Source organism: Lycorma delicatula, chromosome 8 (genome assembly GCF_047948215.1).
Source record: "Lycorma delicatula isolate Av1 chromosome 8, ASM4794821v1, whole genome shotgun sequence".
Lineage (NCBI taxonomy): Eukaryota > Metazoa > Arthropoda > Insecta > Hemiptera > Fulgoridae > Lycorma > Lycorma delicatula.
In genome coordinates, this window is record NC_134462.1 from 52,542,088 (window position 1) to 52,567,913 (window position 25,826).

The 25,826-nt window shown below is 30.1% G+C and overlaps 1 protein-coding gene across 2 annotated transcripts in view; it reads right to left on the reverse strand.

The window, feature by feature from the left end:
• The window catches only part of LOC142328997 (uncharacterized), a 100,734-nt gene that overhangs the window by 44,934 nt on the left and 29,974 nt on the right, over nucleotides 1-25,826 (reverse strand). For both annotated transcript variants that reach the window (XM_075373233.1, XM_075373232.1), the window contains exons 2-7: nucleotides 23,907-24,102; nucleotides 20,890-21,007; nucleotides 16,751-16,830; nucleotides 11,050-11,114; nucleotides 7,723-7,810; nucleotides 2,143-2,419 (exon numbers count right to left, since the gene is read on the reverse strand). In XM_075373233.1, the coding sequence (XP_075229348.1) occupies nucleotides 2,143-2,419; nucleotides 7,723-7,810; nucleotides 11,050-11,114; nucleotides 16,751-16,830; nucleotides 20,890-21,007; nucleotides 23,907-24,102 (824 nt within the window). The remainder of the gene's footprint in view (nucleotides 1-2,142; nucleotides 2,420-7,722; nucleotides 7,811-11,049; nucleotides 11,115-16,750; nucleotides 16,831-20,889; nucleotides 21,008-23,906; nucleotides 24,103-25,826) is intronic.

Genomic DNA, 25,826 nt, shown 5'->3' on the forward strand with positions numbered 1-25,826 from the left:
TCTGAGAACAAATGACAGAATTATGTGGTTTATACATGCTGATTAAGAACTACAAATTAAAACAAAAATGATAACTTCTTTCTGAGAAATGCTACTCAAATTTCAGAGATAAACAATAATCCTTTTTTGTTTATATTTACAGAAGTCCACTTTCCAGTACTCCACTCTTGTAACATTTTCAGATGTATACCCACTTTTAACCACTTCGATTTTTTTTTTTTTCATTTTAATGTGGAGTCAGTTTCTTCAAAGTTTTTACCCATGTTTTTATTGTATAGACAGAAGGCACTGGAATGTTACAATAACTAATAAAATTATTCCAAAACATTCACTGTGTTGTCATGTAACTATTATTTGGTTTTTGTAATTGGCTTCAACAACAAAAGCTTGGTGTGCCCATTCCATGATGCCGTTATGAATTATTGGGTAAAACAAGGGCTGTAAGACAGTGATATTCTCATTCTCCCAATTCATAAATAGTAGACCGTATTGGGTGTAGCCAAAGTCTGATTCACTGCCACACCACTTATAAGCTAAAAATATATCCGTGGGCTATTTTTTTTTCAAGGTACGATCGGTCACAAAATTAAAACCACAGTGAAAATAAAAAGTTTTTTATTTGTAACAAGTACTTACATAGTTACACTATTTCTCTACATAGTCGCTACTCCGATTGACATTTGTCATTGCGTGGTACCAACTTTCCAATACCCTCGCAATAGAACGGAGCCGCCTGAGTTTTCAGCCATGTTTCTACGCTGGTCTGCAGCTCAATGTCTGTGCCAAAATGTTGTCCTCCTAGCCAGTGTTTCATGTGAGCAAAGATGTGAAAATCGGATGGAGCCTGGGTGATCAAACACTTCCCAACGAAAACGCTGCAGGAGCTTCTTTGTTACAGCTGCAGTGTGCGGCCGAGCATTGTCATGGAGAAAGACAATGCCTGATGACAACATTCCTCTCCGCTTATTCTGAATTGCCCTTCATAGACGTTGAAGAGTCACACAGTGAGGCTGCAGTGATGATCTAGCCACGTTCCATGAATTCCACCAAAAGAACTCCATTCCAGTCCCAGAACACAGTAGCCATACACTTTCTGTTGGAGAAGGTTAGCTTGAACTTCTTTGGTTTACTGGGAGAATGAGACTTTTGTTTCTTCAGTTTCGAAATGTGCCCATGTCTCGTCCCCTGTGACAATTTTGTTTAAAAAATCTGCTCCTTCATTGTGGTAGTGCTGAAGAAATGTTAGGGAGACGTCCATTCTCATTGTTTTGTGATGGTCGGACAGCATCTTGGGAACCCATCTTGTACACAGTTTGCGGTACTGAAGTCTCTCACTCACAATGGTGTAGGGAGCTGACCTTGAAATTTCAGGAAATGAATCACTCAATACAGAAATTGTGAACCGATGATTTTCTCGAATTGCCTCATCCACTCGCTCAACGAGATCATTGATTGACACTCGCTTCCTTCCCTGACCACCTGCATCATGAACATCTGCACGTCCTGCTTGTCAGTTCTGCCTCACAGTTCCTGCACCATTGTCACACTTTGCTGTCACTCATTGAAGTTTCACCGTACACATTACTTATTCGTCGATGAATTTCAGCTGCATTACATCCCTCAGCCTGAAAAAATTGAATTACCACACGCACTTCACACTTGGCGGGAGATGCTATTGTTGTAGACATGTTTACATGCTAGCAGCGTGTTGTGACGCGGCGTGATTGAAGGCCATACTAGAGACGCTGCACAACACATATGCGCAAAGGTTCATCCAATTTTTGTGCAGGTTTTTATTTCGCGACCGATTGGACCTTGAAAAAAAAATAACCCTTGTATTTATATGTACAGACATGCATAATTTAATTTCAGAGGACTTAAGATTTACTTTGCAGGTAAATATTTATCTATTAATCTGTCTTCTTTTCCAACTCTTGGACAGGAGCAAACATGTAGGGAGCAACATGATTCCCACGATATCAAGAAGAGATGGAGAGAAAAAGAAAGAGAGCAAAAGAAAAATACAGATGATCAGAAAATATAGTCTTACATAGTAACAATCAACATATAAACAATTCCCCTAACACATATGCAACAAATAAACAACAAATTTATCTATCTAATACTGTTAAATATACATACTTTGGCTTTATCTTTCACACTAAATTTAGCCTGCATATAAAACTGTGTAACATCAGTGCGTGATTTTGGAATATTAGGTAGTATCCCATCTAACATTGTGCAACGAGCGATTTTTCTGAAATCATCAGGTGGTATCACGTTTTCACACGCTTGTTTATTTATTCTTCTCCTTTCGTCAGCACCCCTGACAACTTTTTTCCATAATTTATACACCAGAATATACCTTACATATGTAATACCAGACAAAGGGTGAATTGGCTTATCGTGCAAAACACATCTGAAACAAATTACATTATTAGATTTTTATAAATCCTATAGTAGTAATTTTAAATATAACAGAGTTAATATTTTATTAATATTAAAAGAAAACAAAACACAGTTATGTTTTTCTAAGGAAAATATAATAATTAACTAAATAAGATCATACCATAATTTTTCACATTAATGTTAAAAAAACAAATGACAGTCTAAAATGCCCATACCATCTTTAGACTTTGTATCTTCTACATACCCAATTTACACAATCAATTAAAAAATCTGAATAACTAAAGTTAAGGTAATGATTTAAATAGAGAATATAACTGTACCTAGGTAAATCTCAATTGCTACAGGATTCAAAAAAATCTTGTAAGATTAGCAGCAGATTGTTCAGCATAATTTCAATACAAAACAAAGTTTAACTACAGAAAAAACCTATTTTTTTGGGAATGGTGAAAAATGCTTTTGTGTTATCACTGCCCGCAACAAATACAATAAAAAAAAAAAAATTATAATAAATATCAAATACAGATACACGTCTGTTAAGAAACAAGATATTGATAACATCATCGTACTGTTTCCTAAAATATCTCAAATGTTAGCTCCTAATTTGAATTTATGATGGAATGCCGCATAACACAAGGATGTGGTATACCATTAGTTGGCAGTTACAGTGAACACAAATGGGTCCATTAGTCTGATTCATTAGGTGTCCATGAGAAAGTTTAGCGTGCTCTATTCGCAAATGCATACAACCTCCTAACAAGGTAACTACTCTGAATGTTTATTCCTGTATGAAGAGCACCATGGAAGCACAGTGTGCTTGATGTGTTGGAGTTTATTATTTACTGCAGCAGTCCAGTCAGCTTGCCAGCTTCCTTGAAGAGTGTATTTAACATAATTAATAATATCATCAGTAGTCACACGAGTGGCGAAAGACAGCTGACTACATGCGTCTTTAGCAGCAGAATCTGCACGTCCATTACTCAGGATTCCCACGTAGCTAGGAATCCAGCAGAAACTCAAATGTGTGTTGTGATGGTTCAACTCAGCTATTGCATTATAAATTTTGGTGGCAATAGGATGCCAAGAGTACAAATCTTCTAAAGCTCAGAGTGCACTACCCGAGTCACCACTACAAATAAGGATGTGACTGTATTCTGGGTTGATATTCAAAGCCTTATTGATGGCGTACAATTCAGTAGTGAGGACACTTTTAATACTCCAAACATATAGGTTCTATCATATTAACTAATCCGCATCTAACGGTATCATTCTATTTTGACCCATCTATATACAGTACTATGTCTGGGTTTGACTTTGAGAGACATTAGTAAAACATTTACTGAAAGATGATGATAGAAGTTGTTGATTTTTTATTGTATATGGTCATGTCATAATTAAAATTTATGGGGTCAAGACTCCATGGAGGATATGAACAGAGATAAGTTAGGAAATCGAAGGTGTCAAAATTTAAAAGGTGCAGTAAAAGCTGGGTATGAACACCCATTGGTGCTGAATGCATGGATGGTCTTTTTATACCATTGTAAATAAAGGTTTGCAAGGTTTGCTAAAGACGGGTGATTCAGTTGTTCTTTAAGACGAGCAGAGTGAGATTCTAGCAGCTGATCCCATCTATCCCAAAGAAATATAGCAAATTGAAGAAAGCATGATGCACACAGCATCCAGCATCTTAAGACTATGACACGCTAAAGAGCGGTTATGCACAGAAACATCTCATGATAGTTAAAGCTAATATAACAAGAAACATCATGGACTCAAAAGAAATACATAAACCACAACTGAAACTTGAAATCTGAAGTTGGCACTAGTTCCAATAAAAGGTGAAACTATTACCAACTAACTTTTTCAAATAGTATTATATCCAACATTATTGTTAAATATTAACATTCTTTCACTGTATGAATTCCTAGGATTAAAGAAGGTCTCCATTCAAGAGTCAACTTGCAGCTGAGGATAACCTACACTATTATTCAAGTGATGGGTAAAATTTAGACATATAAAAATATCCTATTACATAAGCTAATGAAAAAAAAACAACATATCCTAGCACTGTTAAGATATCTTAAATAGAACAATTGTGTAACTAATTTAGGTATACAACTGAGATTCAATTAATAATTAAATATTTCATTTTCTTTCAAATTCCTTGTTGTACATACTAAATCACATAAATACACAAAGTCTGAAAATAGGTTTGTGAAATCTTCACAAATTTCTTACAGTAGTACGAATAGAAACAACATATTTTTTTGATGATTTCTTACAGTTGTATTTTTGCTAAATGCAAGATCCTATATTATTTGTATTATATATATATATATTCATACAGGGCATTTCATAATGTTCTTAGGAGTTACAAAAATTCAGTACAAAAAAAGTATTTCACTTACCTAAATGAAAGGTGTATGAGGTGATGCAGGGACTCAAACAGTTTTTGTTAAAATCTATAAATGTTCAATATGTGCTCCTCTGGTGACACGGCACACATCAACATGAAAGTCTAGCTCTTGCCAAACTCATTCTAACATGTCATTTTCGATAGAGTTGATTGCATTGATTATGCGATCCTTTAGCTCAGCGATATCGTGCGGCATTGGTGGGATAAACACCTTATCTTTCACGTAACCCCAGAGAAAGAAATCACATGGCGTGAGGTCTGGTGATTTCTTCCTTCAAATGCACGTCCTATCCAGCACCAAGGTAATGTTGTGCTAAGGTACTGTCGAACCTCGTTATGAAAATGGGCAGGACAACCATCTTGCTGGAAAATGAAGTCGTTGAGTAGCTGAGGCATATGCCATAATTGTTACATATCCAGGTATATTGTTACATATGGAAACGACAGTAACCAGCATGATGCTGGTTACTGTCGTTTCCATAAAAAAGAACGGCCCATACACTGCCTCACAAGAGATCGCACAAAAAACGTTTACTTTCAGAGAATCCCGAATGTGTTCCACATAAACATGTGGGTTTTCAGTTCCCCAAACTCACATGTTATGACGGTTTACTTTGCCGCTAATATGGAAAGTAGTTTCATCGCTGAAAATTATCTTGTTTAGAAAACCTTCATCTAACAACATTTATTCCTGTAATTGGAAAAAATAAAAATCGAGCCTACGTGTTTTATCTCCATCAGAAAGACGCTGGATTAATTAAAGATGGTATGGTTTGCATAATAAATGTTCACAGAGACTATCCACACTGTTGTTTTCGGAATTCCTAATTCTCTGCCTGCAGCCGCAGTCGATTTTGACGAGCTGTGAATGAAACTTGCACGCACACGTTCGACATTGACTTCTGAGGTTGATGGACGACCAGTTGATTTTCGCTTGCACAAGCAACCAGTTGTTGAATTGTTTATACCATGCACGAATTGAATTGTCATTTGGTGGCTCCTTATGAAATTTCAACTGAAACACACGTTGCACAGAAATTACTGACTTTGACAAGTGAAATTCTAACACACAATACGACTTCTCGCTTCCCGTGGCAGCAATTTTCTTTACTGTCGACGCCTAGTGAGCAAATGGTTTAATAAACTGTCTAGTATATGTGGAAAAAACTATTTGAAGTACTCTTTTGCAGAATACTTGTTTTATTCTTATGAGTGAAATAGTTTTTTGTTAATGAATTTTCGAAACTCCGACGAACATTATGAAACGCCTTGTAGATAGATGGTATGCTGGCACAAATATACTAGGAAAGTATAGTATATAAATACCAGCGAAGTATTTGTAAAGTTCACATCCTGACAAGAGATGGGGCAAGTACGACTGAATAATTATGTTTGTCAAGTGTGATTCTTTAAATCATTGATTCTAAACTCTTTCGCTCACTGTCCACATTGAGAATCAAAAATTTTCTAGCACCCCCACAATTTTTAAACTTATCTGTTAAAAATAATAATTTCAATTGCTGTTTTTAAGATGAGCTCTTAAAAACTGCAATTGCAATTATTGTTTTTAAACGTGGCATATTCTATTTCTGAGTTGAAACTTACATTTTAAATGAGAGCAATTAAAACACATATCTAATCATATCTGGAAGTATTTTCCCATATTTATTTGTATCAATACGTTGCTTAGATTGGGAGATACGCAGCATTAAAAACAAACGTGGCCCTTTCTCTTTAAAGTGGAATATTTCGGTTCAGAAAAATCGTAGACATACAAAAAAGAAACTAAAGCTAGTCTTAAGCTTTTAAATGATTTTAATACAGTTTACTGAAAAAATGTCATTTCCCCCATGAGCTCAATTAAACACAAAGAAAAACTTAAAAATTTTTAAAACTTTTCTTCTCAATGACTTTCTTTTTATTTTAATTTGATGATTTTTGAAATCTGAAGTATACTGTCAAAAAGCAGAGAATTCAAGCTTTAATTTTTTTATTTGTCTCTTTCTAATAAAATATGTGTCCCTTTAATTTTTTGTACTAGTGTAGTAAGTATTTAATTTCAGTTTGAAATATCAGGAAAACATAATTTCTGCTTTTTTTTTAATCAGCCATCACCTTCATAAACCACCTGAACACCCCCAATTTTCTGTAGGCCTTCTACTGCCTATTATACTAAATATATTGAATTGCAAGGTGACTATGCCGAAAATTAAAAAAAAAAAATCTTCTTTGTCAGACCGAGAATTTTGGAAGACCCTCGTATTATAGCAATAAACATGAGCTATTTCTTTTCCAATTGGTTATTATTATTTGTGTAAATCTACTACTTAAAAAAAAAAATATAGTATTTTTCTCTTCTATAAGCAAAAAGAATTCTAGCAATAGTTAAGCATACTCCTGCTTACACAGTAAATATAACAAAAAATGTACAGGAAAAAACTATTAATCTATTAGAAAAATTCTTGCTAATAAATTCCTTAAGAAAAAATTATATGTAAGTATTGAAAAATATTTATTTTATTTATTTATTGGTTGATGAAATTACACAGACGCTCTGAAAAGCGTGTATTTGAATATTGAAAAGGGAATTTGTAACAAATGAAAAATGCCATGCCTTACATACAAATTATGAAGTATAAAATTAGTAATTCCTGGCATAGCCAAAATTCTGGTTTAAACAGGACTCAGTATAGACAGATTTCACATCATGCAAAGCTATTTGTCAATTAACAGAAAAAACTATATACAATCAATCACTATGTATTCCCTGCTTTTACGGTATACATAGCAGTTATTCTTAAAACAATTTTACAGAAAAAATCTTCTCATAAATTTGTATTATTCAAAATAAGGAAATAGAACTAAATATAATGCATAAGAAACTAATGTAATAATATTACCCTAATACAGGTGCGCTGATTTCATTTGAAGATTTTGCCATCAGTCTTGTTTTTAACATAGTGTCCAATATATGATCCATAGAATATCCTTAAATAAAAAGATTGTAATATTACAGTTTGATCAAAAGATTAAAATCATAATCTGACCAAAATTAATAGAGAACATTATAATACAAAGCATGTAAACTAATAAAAAACAAATTAATGGGAGACTAAATTTAAGTACATATACAAATGTAAAATTAGAATGAGTTGAAAGAATAAAATGTATTTTTTGTAACAGTTAAAAGTTATTTTTTGACAAAATAATGTTAATCGATGTATAAATTGCAGACAATAGACTCTAAACTGACTTAATTGTACTGAAAAGAGAATCAGATGAGTGAAAACGTTAGCTTAATTAGTGCATCTTTGTTGTGTTTTTCATTTTATTATTTTTGAATGAAACATATTTTAACAATTAATCATCTTGAGCACTTTTTTACTTTTATCACCTCAAGTTGCAGTAATCAACTTTTTACAGCAAATAGCTAACATATCGACCTCACAGCGTTTTTTTTTTAAATCTTAAAAGTAACTACCACTGCTAATAAATTTTTTAAATAATTAATGTGAGATTTAAAGGTAATGCTTTCTCTTTTATTTTTAGATTAATATATAGCCCTAAATTGCACTGCTCAATAAACCAAAAACAACATGCACCATCTAAAATTCCCTAATTAGGTTTTTATTTAACAATCAACAGGGGGAACCTAAGATCCTTTAATAGTGTAGCTTTGTAGGCTTTATCTATTTTTTTGTACCTTTAACCATTGCTAACTTAACTTCAAAATCCATTTTAATTTTCTAAATCAATTCATCTTTATCTTTTTACTCTTGGATATCACTCATTTACAATTAAACAGTACACAATTCATTTTTGAAGTACAAATACAAACAATAAAAGCTGATGCAAGACTGATAAAAAAATACATAAAAAAGCTATAAATTTTCTGGGAGATCATGGTGATAAAACAAGTCATAACGTAAAATAGATTATAATACAAAACACAATGTAGATTATCAGCATAATGTACCAATAAAAACAAGGCAGGAAATGCAGTTGTTTACAAAGTAGAACACAGTAAATTGATAAACTAATTAGTCTTCAATGAAGTTTATAATCCATTATTAAAAAACCTATTAAAATTTTATTAAAGGGAAACTATTAAATAACATATACACATATGCAGTAATAATTATTGTCAAATAATAACTCTCTTATTAAAATTCTATATACTTCATTTTATAAATACAAATAAAGAGCTATGGTAAATGGTAACTGAAATAAACTGTTAAAATATAATACGGTTCTTTTTATGGAATTCTTGGCACAGCTTAAATTCTGGCTTTAACAGGCCTCTAGTATATTAAACTAAATATCATATTTAGTTTAACAACTACATACAATATAATATTAACCTAAGACAGGTACGCTAATTTCATTTGAGGAAATTTTATCTAAAATTTAATACTATTTTTGGATATAGTAGAAGTACTTAAAAGTATCTAAAAATGTTAAATAAAATTAAAAATTTTTTGCAGAATTAAACAAAACTTTTAAGAGCTATAAAATATAATTGTTAAAAGAAGTTCTGAAAAATAAGAATAGTATTTTAAATTATAATATATTATATTATATAATGAAAACAAAAAAGAGAGAAGTTTGATTAAAAATTCATACTGAAAGGCTAATTACTAATACCACTGAATAAATTAACTTACACTGTTTATCAAAATAAAAGGAACATTTAGAAATAAAACTAGTACTTCTATGAACACAAGTCCTCCAAAATTATGTGGATATAACTTGTTTATAACCAAATTATATAACCTTAACTTATCACAAATGATATAACACAAGGATAAAAAAGAATATTTTTCCAATAATCAAGAAAGTTGAAATTTTCCCAAACAGATTAACTTACCTAAGAAGAATATAAAACTGATTAAATATTAAAAAAATTATGATATGGGTTTCTAATCTTTCTTAAAATTCAATTAATTACACATTGGAAAATGTTAAAATTTTACAAACAAGAATATTTTTTTTATTTTCACCTATTAAGTAAGGCTAGATATAAGAAATGCAAGACCTTTAAAATAAAGGATAAAAACACTGAAAGCTGCATTTTATATGAATCAGCTCTTTTCACAAAGGGGTTTCATCTATTCTTTCTTAATCCTTTCACTGACCATATGGACCCCTTTTGCCTCTTTCTATACTCCTACACTTGTAAACATGTTAGGTACACTGATTTTCTACAAAGAAAAGTTTACAATATTTAAATATATATGTTCCTTGAATGACGACTGTTTTCCAATGTCTTTTTGCATTTATCAATATCCTAGGTTTAATTTTTTTTTAAATTACTTAAAAGTGGATTCACATCCTCTTGTGAAAGATAGTTTTTGGCAGTGTACAGATATATTTATGTAGATTATAAATATAAAAAAACTTGCTGATTTAAAATATGTGTAGATAAAAATAATTTTCTCTTACAATGATTAATAAAAAAAAAACCCACACCAAAACAATAGTTTTTTTAAAAATGTTCTTTTGTTACTAAATTGGTTATAAATTATATAAAATTATTTTACATTCCTACATTTATCTTTGTAATTTTCTTATAAAAACAAGTGACAACATGGTTCATATTTAAAAAGAAATTAATATGAAAGTCTATAAAAAAAAAATAATTAAAGTCTACATTTGATAGGATCAATTTTATCAGAAATAATGAACTGTTTTAATTAAGCAATTAATTGTAATAACTACCTGATTTATGTTACATATGGTCTACCCTAAAATAGTACACTGAATTTTAATAAGCAAATTTAGCTCTTAAAGTAATCTTACTCTTAGATATTTACAAAAAAAAAGGCAATCAAACAAGCTATAATATAGAATATTAACAACTAGGCTAGCAACAAATCCAATCCTTTACAATCTATAAAATTGAAGATTAAAATGTGTCTTTAACAAATTTATTTTAACACGTTTACAAAAGCATTTTTACAAAACACACTTACAAACATAATTAACAAATTTTTTCCCCAAATCAATTATTTGAACATTTTAATTTTTTTCACTGTGAAATTACAAAACTTTAACATAATACATGCGAATATAATGTTTAATAAAAAATATTACTAAATGAAATATAACTTTTGAGAAAAGAGAAGAAAGCAATGTCAGAGCTCAAGAAATCTTAACACATCTACATATTAATTTTTGTACTTAACAGCAACATAATTACTAAACGTGGATTTTAAAAATATACTTACGTAAAAAAACAAATAATGCAGCTGTTAACTTGCCACAAATAATTTTAACATGCTCCTTTCTTCTCCTGAAATTGTAAAAAAAATTACAATATTAAAAAATAATTAAATCATAAATTAATTTTATTAAAAATTATAAAAAAGTAATTTTATGAAATAAAAAAAAAATTAACAATAATGAAGACATTTTAATAACAAAATAAAAAAATATTTTGCATTTTAAATCAATTGGCAAAAACAAAAAGAAACGCAAATTAGCAAATGTCAAAACAGAAAATCAAAACCACTGCAATTCAATTATTAATTCTAAAAGAGAACTTTACAGTTTTGCAACTTACATAAATTACTTCTCCTATTTCATATTAGAAATTCAAATACTTCCAGAAATGATTTGTAAAGATTTCAGGCTAAAAAGGTAACCAAAAGTGGATTATGTACATGATGCATTCTCTGCCAGTCCTGTAAAGTCAATTAGGCGGGCTAATTACAAACTGCAAATTCTTCATTCCACTGGTCACAACATTGTTATTAAGGGCTCCATTTATACATAAAAGTTACAACTCCTTCATCTTATTAAACCAGATGATTTCTGCCTATGATATCAGTTTGCTGCAGAGGTTAATGCACATGTTGAAGGCAATCCTAATTACCTTGATACATTGTTATTTAATGATGAGGCGACCTTCCATATGTGCAGGAAAATTAACAGACACAATTGTCAAATTTAGGATACTGAAAACCCCCACACAGTAATCAAAAATGAAAGGAACACACTTTAAGTCATTGTCTAGATAGGACTGAACAAAAATGGCACCATTTCTGTCTGTTTTTTTTTTATGGAGCCCACTGCGACAGGACATACATACCTCGACATGCTTAAAAATGTTGCTGTTTCTCAGATTCCTGTAGGCTTCAGTTTCCAACAAGATGGTGTTCCACCACACTTTCATTAAGATGTTACCATGTTCTTGAACACTTTCCCAGGATGGTGGATCAGATCCAATTGCATGGACACTTAGATCTCCAGATATCAATATCACTTCTTTGGACTTTTTTGCTCAGGTATTTTTTACAAGTTGTGTGTATAAAAGGAAAGTTCAAAATTTGGACGATTTAAAATAGAGAATTGTTGAAGCTGTTGGTCTAGTAACATCACAGATACTCTTAAACACCTGGCAGAGTTTTGATGTCAGCCAAGCCACAAAAGGTGCATACACTGAACTTGACTAACCAACATTAAAACATGTGAATCGCTGTTTATTAAAAAAAAAATATATAATTTATATTATTTAACGGTTCTCTTAATGCAAGTTGTTCCTTCTGGATATCTAGCCTGGACATTATGTACATGAAGATGATCACATCAGGGATAGATGATTGGGACAAGACATCCTGCGATGAGACAGCTATCCACATGTGTCCCCATTATATTGGTAACTGATGTTAAAAATCCAATTGTATAAGCAGCTTAAGTAGAAAATGAAATTTCCAAGTTTTGTTACTTTAAAGGTATGAAATAAAGTATTTAGCTTATTGTACTGAAATTTTATTTACTTCCAACATTTGATTTAAGACATTATCTCTTTGAAAGTAACCAAGTGAAAAAATAAAAATATTTTACATAACTTACAAAAGAAAAATGCACATGCATTACACGAGTCTACTAGAGGTGCAGATTGAACTAGTGTCAATGATAAAATAAAAATTACACTTTGGAAAAAATAATGATCTTAAATTATTTTGTTCAATTTTGAAATTGTGATTTTTAAAAAGTAACTGACAGTGATTGGACTTAAATTGTTAAAGTGCATATTCAGCATTTGTAGAAATTTATCTAACTGAAACATTATAAATTTTAGAATATGTTAAACATAGGGTGATGTGAATAAACTATACTGAATATTGATCAATAATTACTTGTTAAGAAAAGTAATTAATTATTCAGAAAAGTATTCTCTTAGGAGTTAATGAATAAACATTTTCTTTTTCTTATAAGTAATTACTTTCAGTTTGCGTGTAGTTTACTTTACGTAAAAGCATTTCTTTCTCTTAAGAAATTGCTGATGATGCCCAGATATCAAACAAGCCTACATGTTTAAACTTGTTCGTACAAAAATGGAAAGAGCCTGATAATTCACGTCTATCCATGATGATGTCATTCTGTTAAAGTTAATCATCTCACTATATCACGTATTCCTTGCTAGTCAACTCTACTTTTCAACTGAATTGTTAAACATATCATCAAAGAAAAAGAAAAACAATTTTCACCAGTTTCAAATGATACCAATAATGTGGTTGATAGGACAAAATTAGTAAAAATATTAAGAAAAAATAAAGTTATTTTAAATAAGTCTTTGGCCTTTAAATTTAGATACGCTAAAGAAAAAGCATGGGCAAACATTTTGAAAGAATTTGAACACAGCACGGGAAAGAAAATGTTGCTGACAAAAATAAAGAAAATGCTTAACAATATGAAGCATGAAATTAAAATGAAAGTAGACAAGCAGAAAACAGGCAACAAGGCGAAAAAAATTATTAAATTGGGTGAAGGATTTGTTAAACCTCCTAGAAGAATATGTAAATCCCAATTTAAAACAAGTTCCAAGGGCAGCAAGTGCTAGTCGAAGCAGGGAAATATAAACATTATCCAGAAGAATGAGAAACACCGGTACTTTCTATAACTGATGCGAATAATCATAATGCCAAGCCAACTCTGAAACACACAACAGGTGACACTGATGTAACAGCTTCCTTGTCAAACAGCAAATTACGGAGAATCAAAATCAAAACAATGAACAATTTAAACTCATCAGAACTCAAATGAAACGAGAAGTTAAAATGAAAAGAAAAGAAACAAGATTGTGGAGAGAATTACTGGAGTTCAAAAAATTGTAAAAAGAAGCGGAACATGGCAAGGAAACTGAAACCACTTCGTTTGCCTCTTCCAATGAACAAATTAATCACCAATTCAACATATCTTATTTCAATTTGTGACAATTTCCCAAACGTGTTTTGTAACTAAGTTCGTTTTCTTTTATCCCATCCTATCCTAATTTTTAAAAAATACAATAAATAAGTTAATAAATAAAACAAAAAAAACAATGCATGTTTAGTGGTCTTCATACGCCGATGCATATATGTATACTTACATATGTATGTATGAATATATAGGTACACAGATATTTACATATGTGTATATGTACAACATTTTAGCCTACTTACATAGCTGAGTCTATATGTATGTAATAATTATTTATTTAATTATTTTTTATTACCAATAATTTTTTTTAACATTATTTATTTATAATTTTTTTAGACACAACTACACTCTTACATCCTACATTACTGTGTTCTTGTAACATTAATTTATTTTAATCAAACGAAAAGAATAAATTAAATTCACAGGACAAAAGGATTAAAAATTAGGATTTTTATTTCAATTATTAATCAACTCCAAGTATACCTATTACTTCAGTTCTCTTCTTTTTACCTGTCTATCGAACGCTTCCTCTATTTCATCATTTTCCAAAATTTCTTCATCAACAGTATGAATTCCTTTATTCTACTTCGTATACATCGTTCATCAGTTTTCCAAAATTGTGTAAAATGGCGCAAGCAAGAAACATTTTGGAACTTTTTCTAATTTTACTCGAACCAGGTTTACCAACAATGGGAACTGCTGCATTTGCCTGAAAATTCTCTCAACAATTTGCTTTCTTTACTAAGCCTACGCTTCTAGTAAATTTGGGTGGGGGTCATTAGAAGAGGGTAGAGCCGGCCATTCCACACTCCTAACCAATTCATCAGTAACGCTCACAATGTCAGAGCAACAGGTGCACCCCTTGACTGCGCAATGCATAATTATAAAATCTTTTGCTCGTTAAAGAATTCAAGTGACGGAAATTTTCTGGAGGATGATTGTGCAGTTCGGGCTGCACATTCATGTATGGACTCATGTATTTGCCAGCAAAAAGAGTTCAAGGAAGAACGAGAACGAGTGGAAAATCAAACACAATCGCTGTCCTTGGACCAGTATTACAGATAAAAACACTCATGCGGTTTGAGACATTAATGAAAACAATCAACGGATGAGAATATCCAAAATTGCAGAACCAATCAGAATAAGTTATGGGAGCTGTCAAGTGATCATCACAAATAACCTGCAGTTCCATAAAGTGTGTGCCAGATGGGCCCCTCCCTCACCTTTTGACCACAGATCAGAATTTGAGACATTTGGAGGTCTGTTAGAGGTTTACAGCAAGGTTTGCGAAAGGTGATGCATTTTTGAGATGGATCGTCACCTTCAATGAAACATGGGTCCACCACTACATTCCCCAGCTGAAACAACCCAGTATGGAGTGGCATGGGGAGGCAGTCCCAGTGAAAGCCAAGACTCAACTCAGCTGGCAAGGTTCTTTTAACCATTTTTTTCGACCAGTGAGGCATTTTGCTCACTGATTTTTTGCACGACCGACGCACAATCAATGCTGCTTACTATTGCGAGCTGTTGAACAAGGTGAAGGCTGCATATCGCCGCAAAAGACAAAACCAACCAATTTGAAAGGGCATCCTCCTCCATGACAACACCAGGCCCCAAACTGTAGCTCTAACGGTCTCAAAACTAGAAAAAATGCACTGGACTCATCTTGATCATCCTCTCTACAACCTGTACCTATCATCCTGCGATTTTCATTTGTTTGGGCCTTGGGCCGCTTAAAGAAGCTCTAGGAGGACAACGAATTGAAGATGACAAAGGCGTGGAGGGATTCATGCACAACTGGCTCTTTATGCAACCAGCTTCATTCTACAATGCTGCGATAAAAACCTACCTTCTCGCTGGAAAAAATGTATTTCTAAAGTAGGAAACTATGTAGAAAAATAAAATCCCGTTTATATTTGATTTGTCCTTGTAAATAAGACAAAAATTTTATATAAATAGAAAATTACAAAATATGATTTAGTTTCAATCAACTACACAAGGATGGTTAGTGGCTTTAGCTGTGTAAATAGTGATTCCCATATGAACACAAGTGAAGTCGTACAAATACGATATGACTGACGGAACAGAAATAGGTTATCAATCTAACAGAATTATAATCAACCCAGTAACTAATTTGAAATACATCTTACTGTAGAAATTTTAATTTTAAGAACTAAATTAACTAAAAATGAAATAATTATTATAATTTGATATATGAAATACATTTTAAATTAATCAAAATAATTTCAACTGGTATTTCATGCAGTATCTTATTACACAGAATAATAATAATAATAATAATAATAATAAGATATGTTAATAAATTATAAATCAAGTTTGATGTTATACAATACTATGAACAATTCTTAAGTAAATTATTTTTAAAATAAATATTCTACTTCTCAAAAACACATTCAAATTTTTTAATGATAGCAATAAATCTAAAAAACACAATTCCTATACATAGTCAATAATAATCATTCTTTATAATCTTCCATTTCTTCAAGCATAGTAGAATAATTTTACAGAAAACTAGTGAAATTAATAATTTAATATAATCTATTACAGCTTTTAATTGTGAAAACTTATAGATCTTTACAAAATTCTACGAGTACAACAGTCTGATAAATAAATTTATTTCTGAGTAAATGGAAAGCAGAAACTACAAATAAAAATGTTAGAAAATTTAATGAAAATACAAAAGCATTAAAAAAAATAGCTTACCTGCTAGCTTTAATTTCTAGATCAACATACATTGCCAATAAGTCTGACATCCTATTGAGGTATGGCAGATGTTCCAAAGGCTGATAAAAGAAAAAAATTAACACATAAATAAATAGAACAACATAAAATAGCTGATGAGACTGATGCATAATATTCTATTTAAATTCAAATATTACAAAAATAAATTTTCTACTCTACAAAGACGTGCAAGGTTAAGGTATGAGTGATGCTGACTAATTTCTTAAAATTGAACATGATTAAGATTCCTTCCATCTTTAGATAACTGAAATGAATGGTTATTTCTTGAAAACAGGCGTGATTCATACCAATGAAACTGTCAGCTATTACATGAAAGCATAGACACCACTGGCAAAATGTACTATATCTAGGAATATTAAATTGGAAGATTATTAGTTAGACATAATAGATTAAGATAGAACTAAAATTTATTCAAATGTGAATTTCAAATAAAAAGTTAAGTTAATCTTTAATTATTATTTGTTTGTAATCACATATTGATGTAGCAACAATACTGTAACTGGAGAGCAAATCATAATAAAAGTTTTACTCACAATAATTAAATAGAAATGTTTTAAGACCTTAATTGAAATTTGATTTCTCTTGTATATGATAATACACAACATGTATAATGTAATATACAATTTACATTAAACTAAATTCTTATTTATTAATTCATTAAAGATAAGCATACAAAGTAAAAGTGATTCACATAGTGTTACTGGCACTTTTAGAGTTCATTCTACTAGTGAAAATAATAAAAAAAAAAGTTCATATAAACATAACCAGAAACACCCCATTAGCGTGAAGCGTGAAATACAATCATACTGAAATTCTAGGAACCTAAATTAAGGAGTAAACTTGGTGGTTTCTTATGGCTTTAGACCTGAAAAATTGAATAAAACAGGTTCTAGAACAATATCTCCAGTAGTTTTTACAATATCAGATGTATAACAGAAATAATTATTGTCTAAAAAACACAAGTTTTTTATGTTTGTAATATGAAAACTTTGTTAAATGCATAAAATCTATATCAAACCTTGTAAAGAATTTAAATCTGAGAAAACTGATGAAAAATAGCCTGATAAAAAACAATAATACAAGTTCAAGAAATTTGCTTTTATTACCAACACTTACTGTATGAAAACGGTATGATGCTTTCTTACAAAGTGCAATGATACAAAAAAACAGGGTTGAATTAAAAATAAAATACTACTGTTAATACTAGCATTTATCAGACAATAAAGGTTATGTATCTTTTTCAAATTCACCGTCAAATCGAAAATTTGAGAAATTATGATTTCATAAGTGGTAACAGAAATCAGCTGGCCAACAATACATTTTATATTGTGTCACAAGTGTGTTGCATGTTCTGCGTTACTGCTGTGAATTGTTGCCAGTACAGTGTAGTTTAATAAAATGTGTAAATGTTTGTTTTAATTGGTGTCATATGAAGAAGACTGGTGTCAAGATGAAGAATGGCTTATGACTGAAGAATACACCAACATAGTATTTATCTTGGGGGTATTTGATGGAAATGCAACTGTGGCTGCTGCAGAATATGATAGGCATTTTCCTAACAGCAGAGTTCCAAATCCTAAAACAATTAGTAGAACATTCCATACGCTATGATAAAAAGTACACTTCCCAGCATTAGTACTCACCTCAACCATTCTTCCCATCATGATGCCGATATTGATGAAACCATTATCAAGGCTACACAACGCAATCCAGATGTTAGTACATCAGATCAGACACCTTTCCCGATGGTTCGGAGTTTCCAGTCTATGGTATGAAGAGCCACTTCTTAACAAACTGTATCCTTACCATAATCAACAAGTACAAAATCTTGAATCAAGAGATCCTCCTGTTCACTTACAATATTGTAACTGGTCGAATATGAACAGCCGATTGCACAGGTACACACTCCTGGCCACCAAGATCACCCAATCTAATACCATTAGATTTTTGCGTGTTGGGTTGGATGAAAAGTATTGTGTACAAGAAAAAAGTTCATACACGTGAAGAGTTGGTTTCTCGGATTACAGGTGCTTGTGCACAAATTAAAGAAAATCATGCAGAATTTCAGACAGCAATGCTAGAAATTCGAAAGCATGCAGCCAAATGTATCAATTATATTTCTATTTTTTTTTAACATTGCATCAGTTTATGTTAACTTATTTTTCTGTAGTTGAACATTCAAAAGTTTTCATGTGTTAAGTTCAGATTTCTTGAACTTGGATTTTTGTTTTTTATTTGGCTATTTTACATCAATTTTCTCAGAATTAAATTTTCTAAAAGTTTTGATAAAAAAAATTATTGATTTATTAGTTATTTAACAAAGTTTTCGTATTACAAAATAAAAAAACTTGTTTTTTAGACAACAAAATTTTCTGTTTTACATCAGATATTATAAAAACTACTGGAGATATGATTCTGGAATCTATTTTATTCAATTTGTCAAGTCAAAAACCATGAGAAACCATCAAGTTTATCCTTAATTTAGGTTCTGACTTTCAGAGCGAAATATTTTGCTAGCTGTAATTCGCTAATGGAGCTTTTCTGGACCTATGTTTACATAATTTTTTTATTATTTTCATTAGTAGAATGAGTTGAGAAAGTGCCAGTAACAATATGTGAGCACTCTGTATGCATATTTTATACTTTCTATCTCGTATCAACATTACGATCTTCTTTGTAAACATTGATACAAGCTATATAGTAACATTTATCATAATTTTCAATAGTTTGATTTAATTATGCGATATAGATATAGTACAGATGCAGATGTGTCTTGCATAATTATTCTGAAAAACAAAATGAAAAGTAAATTTTGTATTAAAATATATTTTTGCAAAAAAAGATTTCTTTAAAAATTACTTCTGAAACAGTAATGGTAACAGTCAATTAGAGATCAATAAATTTGTAATGTTATTATATTAATTCTAATATATACAAACAGACTATAAACAAAATATTATAATAGGTATGACACTGGTTAACTGATTGACAGCCTTGCTAACTTCTAATCCTTAAAAATCCTCTTTGTACGTTTCAGAACTTGTTCTTTCTAACACATAAAAATCATGTTGGCAATAACATTTATCATCTTCCAGCAGTGATATGAACTGAATTATGATCTACTGATAACTACCAGCTATTATAATTTCCTTTAAAAAATTGATTCACTATTCTCTTTTTTTAAATCTCATACCAATCTTCTATCTTCTCTGAACATACAGTCTGACTGAGAAGTAAAATACCTATTGTTCTAACAATTTACGTAATAACATATGTTCAACTATGCTTTATCAAAAAGAAAACATAACTGAAGACTGGGATTACTGCTATAAAAAAAATACTAATAGATTTTTCCTCATTACATTCTTGATTATTGTGTATAAGGTAATAAAATAAGCATGTTGCCACATATAAAATTTCACCACTTTGTTTTGGGTAATTCAGTAGTAAGTAGAGTCAAAATGAATAAAATCTCACTGTTTTTTTTTCTCAATGAAACTTGAGATTTTTTTTACAAATGTAAATAATGATGTCCAAATACTGGAATCATTTTTATATAAGAACACTTCAGTAGTTTTACAATAACTAGACAATAAAGCATGTTAATCTTAAACGGTATTTCACAGATTTTATTCCTCTCTGCCAGGTTCCTCTTTTCCCTTATACTCTCTAGTACAGGTAATGTACACCTTTTTGAATTAGTGAACAAATTCTTTTTCTTTAATGTTCTCACTAAAGAAAATGTATCTTATTACTTAATTGCAGCTCTCACAAGAATACAATGCAGTTAATGCTTATGTAATGAACGATGCTTTAATAACACTGAAGCTAATATTAATATCAATAATAATTTTAAAATATAGATGCATATCCATTTTTTAAGCAAAGAAAGTACAAACATTTTCAACATTACAAAAAAAATTGAAATAAATCACATCAGATGGTTATTGAATTTTTATTTAATTTAACAAAAAATATATCAAATCAAGAGAGAACTCAAAAAGTGAACATAACAGAAAATACAAGCTCACAGTGTTATAACACTAAGTAAATTATTTAATCAATCTAATTTTTACTAATAAAAAAATACATATTTTCACCTGTTTTATGTCTAAATAAACCATATGAAAAAACAGAAGATATTCATTGACAACTTTCTTTAATTTTGCTGCACGATTAGGTTTTTTGTAACATTCATTAACATCTGCTGTTAAACTCCTGCAATTAAAAATAAATAAACATTATAATTCAATAATCAAATTAAGGAAGAATAATTTCCAAGCATGTATTTAACATACTGTAATTGAAATGTTACTGAAAGTTGGAGTATTTCAGAATAATTTGAGTTTAACATGAGAATGAGACAGCGAGTGTGTAATTCAAGAACAAATTATGGGACCTGTAAAGAAGAGGCTTTGAGAAGCTTCTGAAATCTTCCACATCTGATTCACCAACCTCATACTTTTAGAAGAGTTATTATGCACTTGCTTAATTCTCTAGGAAACTCAGCTTGTATAAGAGATGGTGACTGATGTATGAGACCCCATAATTTAGCAGTATAATAGAAGGTCCAATGCATTAAACTAATGCATATCATTGAAGATGCAATCAGCAGTGATCAGTGTGTATTAGTGTTCAAGTTACTCTACACTGGATACTTAAGATATTCATGCTTAACATTAGCCAGTATAAATTCATGCATATGTAAGATCCATGATGTGACGCTGATGTTTTCATGGTGGTGAGTCATGTGTGTGTATGTTTAAATTCTATTAAATGAACCACCTAATAAAGAATATAATACAAAAATTTTATAACAAAAAAATAAAACCTATGGATTTCCATTATCATCAGTTATGTCAAAAATATATTTACAGGATTTTGACAGTAATTTGGTACATGGCATCACTCGTACACAAAGTTTTAATATGGACACAGTGCGTTGATGATATTCTCATTATAGAAAATGTTTATTGTTTATTACTTAGTAATAAACAATGAACATGTAATAATAATATTAAACAAATTAAATTCTTATAATGAAAATTTAAATTCACATTTGAAATACATAACAGAATGTTAAATTATTAAGATATTAATATCAAAATAAAAAAGGACAACCATATTGGTATATAGGTTTGTAGAAAACCTAAACATAAATAACATAATAATTCATATAAAATCAAATCACCCTTGGTCTCATAAAATGAACACTTATTCAAATATTATTAACAGAGTATTCAAATATATACTTAATAAAAAAGAAAACTTAAATATAATGAAATAAACATCATAAAACATATAGTGGTTGAAAATGGATATGGATACTTTGATTAATAATATTTATAAAAAAGAACTATCAAAACACAATAAAAAATAACTACCTTACAACCAATATATAATAAGACAAAAAAAGTGGAAAAATATACATAAGCATTTATACACTAGTAAACTTACAATAAAGAAATATTTAAACCAGCATACAAACCTAATAACCACAAAATAAAAAGATAAACTAACAATAATAATAAAATAACCAATTGTGGAATTAATCAAATGAAATGATTGTGATTGTATTTATAAAGGAAAAACAAATAGATCCTTTAAAACTAGATTTCTTGAACATTATAGAAATTACAAAAAGAGCAAATTAGGTTTATCTAATATGGTAGACCGTCTAATAACGAATAAACATTCTATTTCTGATATTGAACATAAATTTAAAAATATTAGAAATTAATGATAACATAAAATTAAATACATTAGAAAAATATTGCATATAATAAACACAAACAAAATTTCAATTTGGTAAATCATCAGACACTGTTTGAGGGAGAGGGTCTTATAAAAACTGTAACAGATAGCAGCACTCATGTAAATTAATACGATATTTTCAATATTTTAGAAATTTTATTTTTAAATTTTTATTATACAATAACAGAATTATTTCAATCATGACTGAGGATCCAGGATCCCATGAAAGTACTTTCATGAAAAATTTAAGGTAAAGTATGATATCAATATTCTGTACTACGTGGTTTAATAAAATTTAAATATAATTTAGTAGTACAGAGGAATAATATAAATTATAAAAAGATTAATTTCAGTAAAATAATAAATAAATATATATATATATATATATATATATATATATATATATATGCATATGCATATACACATACACAGTTTTGTGTTAATTCTTGATAAACGCTAATAAATCTTAGCCAATGTATCTTTAAATGTTATGTTTTTATTGTTTATTGGCAAACAATATGAGCTATTCTATCCAAAAACAAGCCAAAAAAATGCTGATGTACAGGTAAATTTTTAAACTATTATTTAATTTTCTCAAAAACCAAAAGAAAAATTAAATAGGGAGGTAGAGAATAGATTTGCAGAGTAAATTTCGTAAGCTTACAAAACTTTGATGATGTTTTGATTCCAATCAAAATATGCAAGTTGCATCACTGCAACTTGTACATTGCAACAATATTGAATATAGTTTTCATAAATACAATCATTATTACTGAGGCGGAAAACACATTTAATCTAAATACCTCTGAAAAGATTTGTTTAAATAATTTATAAAATTTGTTTGCATTCAACAAGCACTCCAATATACCTTTTTTTTAAAAAAAAAAATTATGTTTAAACATAGATATCTTTTTTTAACAAAAAAATTAAGGTTTGAGGAACTCTATGAGGTAAATGGCAAAACATTTTTAACCATAATGGCAAAAACTGTTCAAAACCAGTTTCGCCATTAAAACTGTTTAATGGCGCCCCATTAAATGGCATCCCTTCTTCATGTGCCATCAAACAGGACACTGGTATTTTTAAAATTTTCATTACCTTCTTCTTTTTCGTTAAACTAACATCTGTTTTTACATCTTTTGAACATAAAGAAATTTAGTAAAACATAGAAATACAGGCACAATTTTAGCAAAAACATGTATTTTCTATATACTGTCTGTTTGGTCATTTCTAAGCCTTCCAAAATTGTTAAAGTACAATCATTGATAGTCCACCCAGTCACCAGCAAAAGACCACCTATTCTACAAAAAAAAAATCTACACAAAAACAAACTGTAATAAATAATTTTTTTCATATAACTCACAAAACAAATTCTGTCATTAAGTCATGGAGTATAGGAAGATCAAACTTTTTTTCCATGAGATTAGCACATTTATTGCTGAATGTTGTAAGCCAAGGAAATGTTGAATGATATAAATCACGGTCATCTGATACAATAACTGATGATCGATCACTGCCATGACTATTTATCAGACTATCACGATCCGAAACATCTGAAACTAAAGAAAAGATAAAAAAAAATTACTATCAAATACAAACAAATATGTTCTTTATATTAAAATTATGTATTTAAATATACCACATAATGAGATATATTTCAATAAAATTATCAAATTATGCATAAACAATTATTTTTTACTTGGAATGCATCCATTACTTATCTCCACACAATTTGTATTTGATTATGTCCAGACTCATATGTCACATGTAATTTTATTTGGTTCATTTATGCATTCATTAACATTTACAAATACACAATTTAGTTGCAGTTAATTTTTTTCTCAATAGAACTGTGTTTCACACAATATTAAACAACTAAGTTTTTACAAAAAAATATTTCAAATTGAGAACATCTAAAACATTAAATGAATACACAAGTTATTAAAAAAAATAATTAAAATTATACCTCTAAAAAGTAAAAGAAATAACTGGGCAAGTCATTTATAAATTCTTTCATCAAATAAAACATTTTATAAATTTAAAATTGCATTCAGCAATTTTATATCATTACTGTATAGAAGGCTTATAATATAATTTTTAAGTGAAAGCTTTCATTCCATACAATGTAAACTTTCCTAAAAAATTTTATCCTATGCAATGGGATCTCAAAAGTTTTCTTCCTTCTTGAGTTATACTTAGAATTAATTTGATTTGCAATTAAAGTTCCTAAATCTTATTATTAACATAACAATTTGTATACAAAAATAATGACAGCAAGAATAAAAATTTAAATTTAAAATCCTTTAAAACTAAATCTTAAAACTAGAATTTGTCATAATTTGTACAATTAATTTGCATTTAAAATTTTTTTTATGAAAGAGCAGGCATCAACAGTATGGTCATTAGCTCAGTGGAAATTGGTAGCATACGAAAATATGCTCCCTCTATGAATCATGAGACCTTGCCGATGGTGAGGGGGCTTGACTGCTCAATGATACAGAGTAGCTGGACCAGGTGCAACCATATCGGAGAGCTATCTGTTGAAAGTCAGACTAAGGAATTATTCCTGAAAGAGGGTAGCAGCTCTTTCAGTAGTTGTTAAGGGAGTAGGCCAGGACAGCTTAGACGGCCATATCAACATCCCTCAATCTTCTGAATACTGCGCAGCTGAAAGCAATGGAAAACTACAGGTGCTTTTTTTTCTAAGAAAATTTAGCTCTCTGCATTTTCATATAACAAAGGTGGAGGCGCCTTCCTTTGTAAAATATTCTGGAGGTAAACTAGTCCCCCATTCAGATCTCCAGGTGGGGACTACTAAGGCAGGGGTCACCAGAAAATTAAAAAATAACATTCTACGAGTCGCAGTATGGAATGTTAAAAGTCTAAAAAAGGTTGGTAGGTTAGAAAATTTAAAGAAGGAAATGGATAGGATAAATGTAGATATAGTAGGAATTAGCTAGGTTTGGTGGGAAGAGGAAAACAACTTTTGGTCAGGTGATTTTAGAATAATTAACACAGCTTCAAATAATGGGCCGGCAAGAGTAGGTTTCATACTAAACAAAAAGATAGGGAAGAGAGAAGAGTATTTCAAAATGCATAGCAATAGAATCACTGCAATAAAGATAAAATCAAAATCTAAACCAACAACGATTGTTAACATCTATATGACTACAAGCGCCCATGATGATGATGAGGTAGATTGTGTATACAAAGAAACTGATGAAGCAATTAAACACATAAAAGGGGATGAAAATAATAGTTAATAATAGTTGGAGATTGGAAT